At 34.5% G+C, this 14,640-nt stretch overlaps 1 protein-coding gene across 1 annotated transcript; it reads right to left on the bottom strand.

Annotated features, from left to right (window-relative positions):
* Nucleotides 1-815: 815 nt before the first annotated feature.
* On the bottom strand, nt 816-12,889 carry LOC112419369 (uncharacterized). Its single transcript, XM_039827874.1, has 3 exons — nt 12,101-12,889; nt 1,081-1,174; nt 816-865 (listed from the first exon to the last, which is right to left on the bottom strand). The coding sequence occupies exons 1-3, from the start codon at nt 12,887-12,889 to the stop codon at nt 816-818; spliced, it is 933 nt and encodes a 310-aa protein (XP_039683808.1).
* Between the last annotated feature and the right edge of the window lie 1,751 nt (nt 12,890-14,640).

Genomic DNA, 14,640 nt, shown 5'->3' with positions numbered 1-14,640 from the left:
ACGGACACCTTAAACACACTAGAGAAGTAGTTACTGAACCCTTGGCTGGAGTTTCAACAACCATTTCTCCTTTCATATCAGATACAATCAGGCCCAACTTATATGCACATTCTAAAGCAATGAAACAATGTGTAGCACCAGTGTCTATAATAGCAATTAAAGGAGTACTATTAAAGAAACAAGTACCTCTGATAAGTCGATCCTCATTGGTAGTCTGCGTACCAGTCAAAGCAAATACCTTTCCTCCAGTTCTGACCTTCTTAGGTTGCGTGCACTGTGAACTAATGTGGCCCTCCTCACCACAGTTATAACAAACGATATCTCCACGCTTGCATTCAGCCAACACATGACCTTTCTGACCGCATCTGAAACATTTCTTCTCATCTCTGGTGCAAACATTACTCTTATGGCCCTTCGCACCACACTTGTAACAAACAACATCTACAGGAGTATCCATCCCCTTAGGCCGCCTCTCATCATTCAATCTTTGTTTTCCTTTGTCAGCAGGAGCACTGTAGGGCTTCTCGCTCATCACCTTATAATGAGCCTTTGTATCCTCCTCATAAATCCTACAGCTACTCACCAGTTCAGAGAAAATTCTGATCTTCTGATACCCAATGGCTCTCTTGATATCAGCTCTCAAGCCATTTTCAAACTTGATACATTTGGAGAACTCAGCTGTCTCCACAGTGTAGTGGGGATAAAACTTTGCAAGTTCCGTGAACTTGGCAGCATATTCCGTGACAAACATGTCACCCTGCTTCAACTCCATAAACTCAATTTCTTTCTTTCCTCGGACATCTTCCAGAAAATATCTATTCAGGAATTCCCTCCTGAATACAGTCCATGTCACCGCCGCTCCATCCTGTTCCAACATAGGTAAAAGACTTACCCACCAGTCATCTGCCTCCTCAGCCAGCATGTGCGTCCCGAACCGCACCTTTTGCACTTTAGAGCACTGCATGACTCTGAAAATTCTCTCTACCTCCTTCAGCCATGTCTGGGCTCCATCGGGGTCATACCTTCCCTTGAATGCTGGTGGATGATTCCTCAAGAAGGTCTCCAGCATCCTCACTTCACCGTTAGCAGCAGCTGGTTGCTGTCCTACAGCTTGAGCAACAGCCTCAAGTGCAGCAGCGATAGCAGCATCATTACGACCAGCCATTTCCAAGTTCTACATAAGAAGTAACAATCAGAAAACAACAAAGACAACATTAGAGTTAACACTCTATCCTAGGTGGCTCAACACGACTCTACTACTCGGTCGGACGGACCAACCTGCTCTGATACCAATTGTAACACCCCATTCCCAAAATCAACTAAATAATAATAATAAATCAATAATCAGAGTAAACCACAACGGGCATGCCACATTTCCTCATTGAAAGTTCTTAAATAGAATATATAAAAATCTATTTAATTAAACGTCATTCACAAAATCACCATTAAACTTGCAGCGGAATATTTGCAACTCAAATAAGTCTCCAATAATTATTCTTGGCATAAAAGCCATTTCAACAATAAAATTCAATCACCAAAGGGCTGCATCAGCAATATTTCAAAAATTGATACATAGGAAAGAATTCGAGCAATAAAATCCCATCCCACGTATCAGAGCCCTAGACACTGTGAGCCACCACCTACTACTCAGGATCACCTGCAAGTTACCCATAGGAAGGGCAACATTTTCAAGCAGAAGGGGTGAGATTCTCAAACAATAATATTAATATATAATAACATCAATGAATCTAACACCCTATCATCATAATAATTCATCAATTAAATAAGTATAACATCATTAGCAACATCAACATCCAATGGTAATAAAACCAGCAAACAACGACTCATGCAACAACTCGACTCCACAGCTAAGACTCATGCAGGACATGACAACTCCACTAAGACTCCTCAACAAATGCAACTATGCATGTGGTACCATATCAGGGCCGAGGCCCTCACCGTTATAGAATGGTTAAAGCATTCTTTTCATTAGGACATGAGTCCTCCCATTAACACCGCTTTGAACAACATAGTGTTCCACCGCTTTGAACGACAAGGCGTTCCAATACCGAAGTCCTCACCGTTTTATGCTTATGCAACTGACTCCACTTGTGTATATTTACATACAACTCAACAACAAATGCATATGTACTTATATGACTCACCACCCCTTTAATGCAACATGTTCATTCACTTGATTCAAGTACTCCAACATCTTCAAAATTCATAAAATTAACCAATCAATTAACATCGTGTTTTAAGTAGGATTTGATGCCTATACAAGAGTTATACAAGCTAAACGAAACACTTAGAACTACTCAAAAGGGTCCCCTAGTGCACGAAGCATAGTTCAGAAAAAGGCTGGCTAACGCTCAGTTCGCACGAAGCATAGTACTCAAAACGTTTTCCAGCAATTGTTTACAGGTCCTATACACAACTAGGCATCGAAAGGAACACAAAATATGCATTAATAACATCAATTCAACTCATTCCAACAATCATACACAACTTTCTCAATTCATTCAACCAGTCCTAATTTCATTCCAATTCAGAACATAGCAACATTATAGATTAAGAAATCATACAGAATATCAAATTACAACATATTAAACATGATTCTTACACCTTTCTTTCAAAATCAGTCTCATACCCTAATTCTCAATTTTATCTTCAAGAACTATTCTTTTAGATTAATTTTCAGAAATTATACATTAAGATCATTGAAAGATAATCCCACTCTTACCTTAGAATTGCAAAGACAAAAGGCACAGCAAATCCGTTCCTAAGTTCTTCTCTCTTGGTCTTCTCTCCTTGCCTTAGCTTTTTCTTCTCTCAACTTGTTTTCACGTTAAACCGTTTTCTGACTTTTTCCCTATTCTTTCCTTTTACTCCCAAAACTATAACTCCCCCTTTTTCATTAAAACCTCCCTTATTACTATTAATTTCTAATTATTCCCCAACCTCCTAAATAATTCAATTACTCATATTATTCTATTTATATTAAATAAATTATATAAATAAATACTACACACCACATAAATCACATATAATAATTAAAAACACACAAAAGACTCTAAATAATTCTAGAAATAATAAAATAACGACTAGGGCGTTACATGATGAGTTGCATGAGTCGTTGAGTGGGTTACTAATTACCATTGTTGATGATATGTGAAAATGATGATATTTATATATTGTTGATGAAATATATGATAGGATGTTAGATTCAAATGATGCATTCTTTATCTATATTTTTGTTGTGAATCTCACCCCTTCTGCTTGAAAATGTTGCCCTTCCTATGGGTAACTAGCAGGTGATCCTGAGTAGTTGGTGGTGGCTCAAAGTGTCTAGGGCTCTGATACGTGGGATGGGATTTATTGTTTAATTTCTTTCCTATGTATCAATTTTTGGAACATGCTGATGTAGCCCTTTTGTTAGTCGTTGAATTATTATGTTGAGGCCTTTGTGCCAAGATTTATTGTTGGATAATGGTGTTTAATGTTGAAGAATATTCCGCTGCAAATTAATGAAGTCTTATGAAGGATGTTTATTAAATAGTTATATTCTATTTAAGAAATTTTGAAAAGTTGTGTGACATGCCGTTTTGGTGATAAACTCTGATATTATATTTATTATTAAATTGATTTTGGGAAACGGGGTGTTACATTGTTGTTTATGATTCATGGCTTGGGTATTCATAATTCATGATTTGATGATGAGAAATGAGATGTTGTTGTTGAAATGGGTTGATTGGTGAATTGTGTTCAAATGACCATTATTTCCATGTTTATTGTGTTTTTGTGAACACTTTTAGTTGTATTGACCTATAAACAAACTCTGGAAACACAATTGGGCATTAAGGGATCAAAATTGGGGGTTTTAGGTGAAAAGGGGTTGAAACCCGTAACATTTTTTCGAAGAAGTGTGATTGCTCGCTTAAGCGAACATTCATAGAAATTTCTGGGTTTAGGTCGCTTAAGCAAGCCAAAAGCGACCAGTAAGCGAGCAAACCTGGTAGCTACTGGAACTCGTTCGCTTAAGCGAACCAGGTGGTCGCTTAAGCGAGCTGCCTTTTTCCAACACTTTTTAATTTTTGGTTCCGGGTCTTAGGGGGTCAATCCGAGCTTCGTAAAATGATTCTTTCAACTTGTTTAACATCTGTTTGAACCCCTAATCCTACTGAAACATTTTTTGCTCAGTCAAATTTGTGATTCTTCATTTTGGGCTGAAACATGAAATTTTGGGAATTGTCGGATTTTGTCGAAATAACTTTTGTGAACTAACTAAGGTTACAAGTTGAGCCTACAGTTCTTATAGACTTAGGCAAGGCCCGTAATGCTAGTTAATTAAATGTCTTAATCATGTTAAATTTAGATTTCGGGTGGGAATGTGAAAAATGTGAACTTGGGTTTTCTCATACGAACTTAAGCCACACTTTGAACTAATACCTAATAGTTTGTGAGTGGCTTAAGCTCATGACCACATGATTGATTAAGATTATTTTTGTGAGCTTTCAAACTTGAATTAAGTTGTTTATTTTGGAAATTATCAATGTTAACCGTTAGTCACTTGATATGAATTTTATCAGAAAATGATCCTTTTAGCCAACTATCTTACGATCTTTCGTGACTAGCCTATATGACTTATTGGAAATATGTGCTTGAATGGTTACATGTTGGATATGATATTATTATAGATGTTGTAATTCCTCTTGCTTCGAATATGAGAAAAGAATGAATTGGTGAAACTATATGAAGTAGTTGATTAATGAATGTGTGTTGATGAATGGTGATATTTGGTGAATGACTCTTAATTGAATAATGACATGTTGGTTGTATGGATGTAAATGTTTAATAATGCAATTGTTGTTGGAGTTTTACAAAGTAATTGGAGGTGTACTTTTACATTGTGTTGTTGTAAGTTGTAGAGTTGCATTATTTGGTCTTTGCTATGTCCATGCATCATTGTCATATGCGAAATGTAAACGGAGGTGTACTTTTACATAGTTTTGCGTAAGAGGAGGTATACTCTTACAAATGATGTGCAGTTGGCATCATGAGGTAACGACCTAGACGTTGTTGTGCTTGGTACCACATGCATGTAGGTGTCGGTGTTAGGCGCATTACATAATTAACATGAGTTCATTTGTTGCACGTGGATGTTAATTGTTGATGTAACACCCTCTTTGAATTATTTGTTTTATTTAATTATTTAATTGAGTCTAGAATTTATTAAGAAGAGTTTAGAATATATTATATGATTATATGATTTATTAGGTAGCTTATTATATTATTTAATAGAATAAGATTTGAAAATAAAATAATATTAAGTTTAAGGGTTGTTATGAGATTTAAGAGAGTTTTGGGGAGAAAGAGAAATAAGATAAAATAGAATAAAGGGTTATAAATAGGAGAAACCTAGTTTAGAAAAAAACAAAACTTACGATCAATTTTGGAGAAAAGGGAGAAAAAGCCAAGAGAAGGGAGAAAGACCTTGAAAGCGGCGATTTTGAGTTATAAGGTAAGGGTGGGACTAGCATTCAATAATCTTGAGTCTATGATTCTGAAAATTGTATTTAACATATTGTAGGTTTAGTTTTTGAGAATTTGAGAATTAAGGTTAAGAGTGATGATTGTGATGATTTTGAATGAAAGTGAAGTTGAATAATATAGGTTGCTTTTTCTGATTTTTCTTTTCATCTCTGCGCCGAATTTGAAATGAAAACTGCTATTGATTGGTACCGAATGGATCTTAGGTGTAAACACAAAAGTTGTAGGTATTGATGTTAGCTTTCTAATGCCGTTGGTCTGACGTCAAAACAATTTATAGAACTTGAGTTATGGTCAAATTACTGCACGTAGGTCACAGTAGATTTTTATGAATTTCAGCACAACTTTGTCCGAATTTGAAATAAAAACTGGTATTGATTGGTACAGAATTGGTCTTAGGTGTAAAGACAAAAGTTGTAGCTATGGATGTTAGCTTTTTGATGCCCTTGGTCTGACGTCAAAACGATTTATAGAACTTGAGTTATGGTCAAATTACTGCACGTAGGTCACAGTGAATTTTTATGAATTTCAGCACAATTTTGTCCGAATTTGAAATGAACACTGGTATTGATTGGTACAGAATTGGTCTTAGGTGTAAACATGAAAGTTGTAGGTATGAATTTTAGCTTTCTAATGCCATTGGTTTGACTTCAAAATGATTTATAGAACTTAAGTTATAGTCAAATTACTGCACGTAGGTCACAATGAATAATTGAATATGATTGATGAATTAGTATATGAATGTATATGTTGTGAATACGATATTGTCCATGATTGATGAAGTGTTATATGTATATATGATGTTATAAGATGTTGATTATTATTAGATGTTGTTATATTGTGATATAATTGTATATGCATTACTTGAATTATATGTGAATAATTGAGACGTTGTTGACTTGCATTTGATATTATTATGTTATGCTGTTTTTGTATACTGTTGTGTTGCTGTTGTTATTTAAATAAGCTGCATGAGTCGGTCTAAGTTGATTAAGATGATGAAGTTCCAAATTATTGGATTATATAAGAGGTTGTCGATTTAAGATGTTAAGAGGTCGAGTCCATGCATTAGCATTTCATTGTTGGGGGCTTGATGCCCTGGAGCCTTTGCTCAATTAAGTTGAGCGCTTGACGCCCTGGGAGCCTTTTTACGCTCAAATAAAGTTGAGGGCTTGATGCCCTGGGAGCCTATTTACGCTCAAATACGTTGGGGGCTTGATGCTCTGGATTGGTACCACATGCATGATTAGAAGATTAAGTTGCATAGTCAAGTTGTCAAGTTGTCGAGTTGTCAAGATTGTCAAGTTGTCGTGTTGATAAGTTGTAGAAGTTGCGTTGTCGTTGTCATTGAGTTGTCATTTGTCAATGAGTTGTTAATAAAGAACTAAGTGAAGTATTAATATTTATTAATCATTGTTGTTTATGTTTGTTGTTATATCAATATAAGATGATAAATATGTTGTTTGTTTATATGATTATGATTAAGATGAATATGTTGTTTGTTTATATTATTATTATCATTAAGTGATGATTATGTCATGTTGTATATGATTATTATTATTAAGTGATGATTAAGTTGTGTTGTTATGTTATTATGAAATGATGATTAGAAGTTGGTTGAACTATTAAAAATTATTACATGAAGAATTATTATTACTAATAGATGAAGTTATTTATGTTGTTAAATATAATTATTGAATTATATGCTTGATATTATTGTTTTGTGAAATCTCACCCCTTCTGCTTGGGAATGTTGCTCTTCGTATGAGTAACTTGCAGGTAACCAAGAATAGTTGATGTGGTGTGAGCTTTCTCTCTCGTGTGTCTTAGGTGCTCTGATACGTAACGGGATGAAATCTTTTGTTATTGCTTTTATATTCCTTACGTATTGTTTTTGAAGATTTATGACTATGTTTTTAGATTGGTTTTTATGAGACATTTATGAAGAGGCCTTCGTGCCAAAGACTGTTTAGTTATTGAATAAATTCCGCTGCGAAGTATTAAAGATTTTGTTATTGAATTTTAAAGGATAAATAGTTATTTATTCAGTTTATGATTTTAAGAAAAGAATGTGACATTCCGTTTATGTGAATACTCTGATTATTTTTATGAAATTTTTATGTTGGGAAAACGGGGTGTTACAGTTGAAGTTTGTGAATGAATATTCGTTGAAGTTGTGATGAGAATGTGAATGATGTGAATTTTTGATAAATGTGCTTGGTGAATACTTGATTGTATTATTTTGTTATGTTATGTAAATATAGATATTGAATTAACTGTTTATGTTAAGTACTTGAAATTGATGTACTCATGCTTAACTGTTATATGGATTATGATGATGTAATATTTACCCCAGTGGTTTTGACTGCCTAGCTGTCTGTATGGATGGATAGACGTTGTGCAGGATTAGTTGCTTCGGTGAGTTGATTGATGCTTGATTGGATATCGGGAGCTATCTCCGGTATCGGTGTTATAGAGTCTAGGATGGCTCTGATCTAGGCGTCTGTTTATGAGCCTAGATTACCTGTTTGGATTATTTTTGTATGTTGGAGATTTACCGATTGTTATGATTTGGAGATTCATTTATGTTGATGTATCTTTGATATCATGGCATGTGTGCTTGAATTATATGGTTTATATATCCGTTGCGACTGTTAAGATTTTATACATGCATGTTGTTTTGAAATAGGGCGTTACACTTTGTGTTGATTTGGCTTGAAAAAGCGTTGATGCCGGTTGTGATTGTTGTTAATAGGAGTTGTTGGAAGATGAATTTGATCGTGTTGGCGATCGATTCATTCGTCGTATCGATCCAAATGAAGATTCGCACAAATCTGTTTCATCCTTTGAATTCGTTTTGTTTAATGAATTGTTGGGGTACATATTGTTTTGGACTCAAAAGAGTCGTTAATGCTTGTTGCTGATGGAGCAGGGAGTTGATGGTACGTGATTTGTTTTGTGTGAATGGTCGGTTCATTCGCCAACATATAGACCGAGTTGGTGCTCGCAAACATCGTTTGTTATAGTTGTTTAGGGTTGAATAGAGTGTATTGCAATTATTGGTTGTATTTCCCTTTAGGGTTCATGCACTTGGATTCACTGGGTCAGGTTTTATGTCCCCGCAGTTTTTATGTATTTTTTCCTTTTTTTTAATAATATATATGAGCACTTGACAATTGTAGGCTTAGAGTTGGGTGTCAACTTCGTTGGGGCGTCATATACTCCTTACATTTCATTTTGTTCTTGCTTATAAAAATAAACCATGATTATCTATTTCAATGACACCAACAATAAAACAAAAAAAATATATAATTTAAATTCTATTTTTTTAATGACACCAACAACAATCTTTATTATAGAAAAAATTGTTTAAGTGTATAATTGGATAATGAAAAAGTAAGTATAAAAATACTCTTCTAGTTTGTTACACTTTTTAATTGATAAAGGAAAAAAAAAACCAGACATATTCTTATCGTGTTTGTTACATTTTTTAAAATATTTAAATTTACCCTTATCTATATAAATTTACCCTTAACAAAATTTATACTAAATAGATGATAATATTCACACAATCTAAAAAGAGTTCTTCATCGAAAGAAGATAAGTTTTTCTACGATTTAACATTTACAATTTAAAAAGAGTTTTTCACAAAAAATCTAAAGAGTTGTAGATATTTAAATATTAAAAAAATTCATAAATCTGCATAACTTTCATTAGAGGGTTGCTGTTTTTTTTTAAGAGAAAATATCTGAAAAGGTAAAACTCCACAAAATTGACAAATCAATATTTGAGTAGGGTTGGCCTCTTGGTGTTGTCTTACCAACATGGTATGAAAATTTGACATATAATTGAGTTTAATCACGTAGTAATCTTGAGTAGAAAAACGGGCAACCAAAAAAAAGAGTTATTAAAAGAAAGTGATCTTTTAGCACACTTAACAAACTGTGACTCAATTACTAGCTGAGTTATTGTTATAGTTGTAGAGAGAATATGATACAATTATGAAGCTTTGCAATATTGGTATGAGGCGTTGCTTTAATTGAATTTTCTTTGTATATATTTTATGACAAATAAAATTAGATTAGTGTTGAAGGGTTTTAGTTGAATGCATATATTTAATAATACAAAAGAGTGAAGAAATGAGCAAACATATAAATTAAAATACGGTGGCCGCAGTTTTCTTAGATTGAGAGAGCAGACCTTTAGAAGGGAAGATGAAGAAGCTTTCGGAGTAGTAAAACCCCGCTCAGTTTTTTGGTTGTGGCCTGGGTTTGAACCGCAGATCTTGCATATATTACGCATTTGTCCATACCAACTGAGTTAAGCTCACGAGGACAAACCCCGCCTAGTTTGTTTCAGAGTGTGACGTTTTAGGTTGTTTATTTTTATTTTTTTTTCATCGATAGATCCATCTAATGGCTAATATTAAGTGAAGAAGAGAGAAGGAGATAAATTTTGAAGGAGAGGATCCAATTCCCTTTTTCTTTGCGCACTTTTTGTGTCTCTCCATTAAATCGAAATGGCCTCAAAGATTGACATGATCTCTAATATATCCCCTTCCAAAGAAAATTGGACTATCAGGGTTCGAATCGTTTGCCTTTAGTTTGTGAGGGATATGAAAAAGGACCAACTTCCTTTCTCCTTAAAAATGGTTCTAATGGACAATAAGGTTGTTTAACTTAATTTTTTTTTTATATTTTGATATCCCCTTTTCTATTATCTCTTATTTTTTTCAGAATTTTTTTGTTTCTATTTTTTTCACTACAATTATATTAGATTATTTCTGATTTTGATCAATAAAAATGATGCCAATCAAATTCGTTTCCGATATCTCCCATTCGCATCAAGAAACTTGGAGTGTCAATAGTCGAATCATTGTTGATTTATTTACATTTTTTTTATTTATAACCTAATATCAACTTTTCTATTATATTTATTTATCCATTTGTTTTTTTTTTTTGTTTTTACAATATTTTTATCCGCATTTAAATTTAATGAGCCGAATCCTGATAGTTTATGACATCCTTTTTTTTAAGTAAGTTAGTTATATCACATACGTAATGGTTTTTCTGCAAACTATGATCTTTTATGAGATCCATTTTTTTAAGTAAATTAATTGTAGGTTTAATTACATTTTTGGTCCTCTAACTATTTAGTTGGTATCGGATTGGTTCTCTAACTAAAAATTGATTTATTTCGGTCCTCTAAGTTTCTCACCGTTACTACATTTAGTCCTTTCTGTTAGTTTTATTCAAATAAACGTTATGATTTGTGTTATGTGACTATCTGACCTCTTGTTTCACACATACATATGAACCATAACAGTTACCAATAATATCAGTCACTATTTAATCATAATACCTTAACAAGGAATATGAGCAAAATGATACTAATAAATAAAGTCAGAGGACCCACATAACACAGACTCTAACGTTTATTTGAATAAAACTAGCAGAAAGGACTAAATGTAGTAATGGTCTGAAACTTAGAGGACCGAAATAAATCAATTTTTAGTTAGAGGACTAATCCGATACCAATTAAATAGTTTGAGGACCAAAAAGGTAATTTAGCCTTAATTGTATCACATATGTATGGTGTATAATGTTTTTATTATCTATATTAAAATTGTTTTATATTGTCTAGAAGTCCTAGCTCAACTGGCAAATACCGAAATTGCAAGGCCGGACGTTGTGACCCGGGTTTGAACCCGGAACCTCGCAGTTGTGTATGAGTTTATTTTCAGTAGATTACAACTTCATCTAAGACCAAAAAAAATTGCGTTTATATTTGATAGTGTGATCGAATCAATGCGTCTATTACGCGTACACTCATATACAAGTATGGGAAAGAGTTGAGCGAGGACTGTGTCTTCTCCGTTGGGAATTTTGGTGTTGCCTCGAATATGGGATCGTATAAGACAACGAGACACCCTTATAAGATTAACTTTCAATATGGTACTAAAATAAAACAGTGCGATGATAAGTTGCTAGCATCTATGTGATCGGTGACCCTTGCGAAATCTTTCAATCCCAATATGATACGAATTACTTGATTGGTAAGTTGTTTTTTGATGTTTGTTTAACGTTGATTTTATTTGTGTTTTTTTTATTTAGACATGTCACGCTGCTAATTAATATATTATTGTCAAATTTACCCGAAAAATATAAATATGAATCAATTTAATTTCATTCCATAAAAAAAAAAAAGTAAATAACCGATTGTATTTTCTCGTTCATATTATGTGAAAAAATATAGGCTTAAAAAATATAGCCGATTGTATTTTCACACCCACAGATAATGCAAACAGCATAAGGTTAATGCAGGACCTACTGTCAACGCCACAAAACTATCATATATAGCTTTCCACTATATATATCTTGATTAATTTGTTCACATTTTTTGTTCTTAATTGATTAATTGTTCACGTCAAATAAATAATGGCTTGGAAAATCCTTTACAAATAAGCTTATTTTTTTTAGTTTTATTAGTTAAGCTGAAAGAAGCTTTTTTCGATTAAGAATTGAGTCGTAACTTTTGGAAATTCACACACCACTTGATTCTCAACAGACAGGGACGCCATCAATGAAAACATCTGGATTCCATCGCGCCTTAACTGTTTCAACTGGTTAGTAGTCAATAACTCGGTTTTTCCTTCTTCTTCAAAAGAAGAAAAACGCACCATCTTTCTAAAACAATTAATATGAACATAGTTAAATTCCAACCAGTTCATACCTAGTATCACATCCATCCCACTCAACGGCAAACAGACTAAGTCCACTGCAAAATCTCTACCAAATATCGACAAAGGAAACTTCAAGCATACTAGAGAAGTAGTCACCGAACCCTTAGCCGGGTTTTTGACAACCATTTGCCCATTCGTAGATGACATAACAAGACCTAATTTCGAAACACAATCCGCAGCAATAAAGCAATGTGTAGCACCAGTATCTGTAGTAGTAATTAAGGGAGTACTATTAATGAAACATGTACCTCTGATCAGACGATCCTCATTCGATGTCTGAGTACCAGCTAAAGCAAACACATTCCCACTAGACTGAGGACTAATATGTCCTTCACCACAGTTAAAGCAAACTATATCATCATGCTTGCAATCTGCAATTGTATGTCCTTTTCTGCCACAACGGAAACACCGCTTTACATCGCCAACACAAACGTTACTCTTATCACCTTTCTCTCCACATCGGAAACAAACAACTTTAGTAGGAGTATCTCTCTTTCTGGGCCTCCTCTCATCAATCACCCTCTGCTTACCCTTTTTAGCCGGAGCACTGTAAGGTTTACCACGACTTTCTTGGTGCTTACCCCTGCGCTTATTCATAATCTTATAATGAGCTTTGTTGTCATTTTCAAAAATTCTGCAGCTACTCACCAACTCGGAAAACTGTCGGATCTTCTGGTACCCCAATTGCTCGCTTAATCTCAGCACGCAAGCCATTCTCGAATTTGATACAATTAGAGAATTCAGCAGTCTCAACATTATAGTGTGGATAAAACTTTGCCAACTCAACAAACTTAGCAGCATACTCCGTCACTGACATATCACCTTGCTTCAGCTCCAAGAACTCAATTTCCTTCTTTTCGCGAAAATCTTCTGGAAAGTACCTATTCAGGAAGTCTCTCCTAAAAACAACCCATGTAACTTCCTCACCTCCGTTCTCCAAAAGTGCCCGAGTACTTACCCACCAATCATCAGCCTCCTCAGCTAGCATATGCGTGCCAAAACGCACCATCCGAGGTGCAGTGCATTGCATGACTCGAAAAATTCTAACAACTTCTTTGAGCCATGTCTAAGCTCTATCCGGATCATATCTGCCTTTGAAGGTAGGTGGATGGTTCCTCATAAAAGTTTCTAGCATTCAGACTCGATCATTACCACCAGCACCAGCTTTAGGCTGTTTCCCCACAGCTTGCAATGCAGCAACAATAGCAGCATCGTTCCTTCCAGCCATTCTTGGTTCACTACACAACAACCATTAGGAAAACACAACGATAGTACTCAACCGTCACACGAAACAAACGACTCAACTACTTGGCCGGACGGACCGACCTGCTCTGATACCAATTGTAACACCCCGTTTTCTCAACATATAAATAATATAAAATAAATCAGAGTTCATCGCAAACAGGATGTCACATTTCGTTATTCAAAATATCATTTAACACAAATAGAGTTAAATTTACTATTTATTTAAACAACTGCTTTCAATAAGTCAAAATAATGTCGCATCGGAAAATATTCAATGTTTAAACAATACTTGGCACTAAGGCCTCAACATCAACCACATAATAAAATTCCACCTAAAAGTGGTCCAAGATCAACTCAGAAAAAGATACATAACAAAAAGGAAAAACAAAAAACATAAACATCCCCATCCCGTTACGTATCAGAGCATGACTCCTATAACGACACGAGGAATCAACTCACATCAGCGGTTACTCCTGGATATCTGCACATTACCCACGCAGAGGCAACATTCAAACAAAAGGGGTGAGATTTAACATTCGATAATAATAAGCAATAATTCTATAAAAGAATTTAACAACACAAAACAACATCAATTCATCATAAGAATGCTAATAAGTAATAATTCATGTAAAAGAATTTAACAACACAAAACAGCAGCAATTTATCATTAACAATGCTTCATATAAGTTCAACTACAAATCTTCAATTAACTTCGCTCAACAATGCAACAACAACGACTCAACAATGCAACAATAATGACCCAACAAATGCAATGTCATGCAATTATGCATGTGGTACCAACAGAGCTACAACTCCCTTCACTAATGTCGTAATTCAGCTTTGACAGGCTACAACCCCCATTGCTTATAAACAACAGAAACTACACCTCCCTTCGCTATTGCCGTGATTTGGCTTGACAGGCTACAACCCCCTTCGCTTGACAATGATTATGCAATGACAGAACTAAATGCAACAACAACAACATCAACTTTGCATTATAATCTCACAATTCATTAACATGAATAACATCATATAGACATCATATTTAACAACAATAATTCATTCATACATCTTCCTAAAAACATGTTAAATTATCCACAAAA

This window comes from Medicago truncatula, chromosome 7 (assembly GCF_003473485.1).
Source record: "Medicago truncatula cultivar Jemalong A17 chromosome 7, MtrunA17r5.0-ANR, whole genome shotgun sequence".
Taxonomy (NCBI): Eukaryota; Viridiplantae; Streptophyta; class Magnoliopsida; order Fabales; family Fabaceae; genus Medicago; species Medicago truncatula.
Note: the sequence above shows the minus strand (reverse complement) of the source record. Positions and strands in the feature narration are given on the sequence as shown.

Coding starts and splice junctions, on each gene's coding strand:
- LOC112419369 (XM_039827874.1), bottom strand. CDS start 12,889: ATGAATAAGCGCAGGGGTAAGCACCAAGAAAGTCGTGGTAAACCTTAC. Junction 1,175..12,100: donor TGTCTGTTGAGAATCAAGTG/GTGTGTGAATTT, acceptor CTTCTTATGTAG/AACTTGGAAATGGCTGGTCG. Junction 866..1,080: donor GCAACCAGCTGCTGCTAACG/GTGAAGTGAGGA, acceptor ATGTTGGAACAG/GATGGAGCGGCGGTGACATG.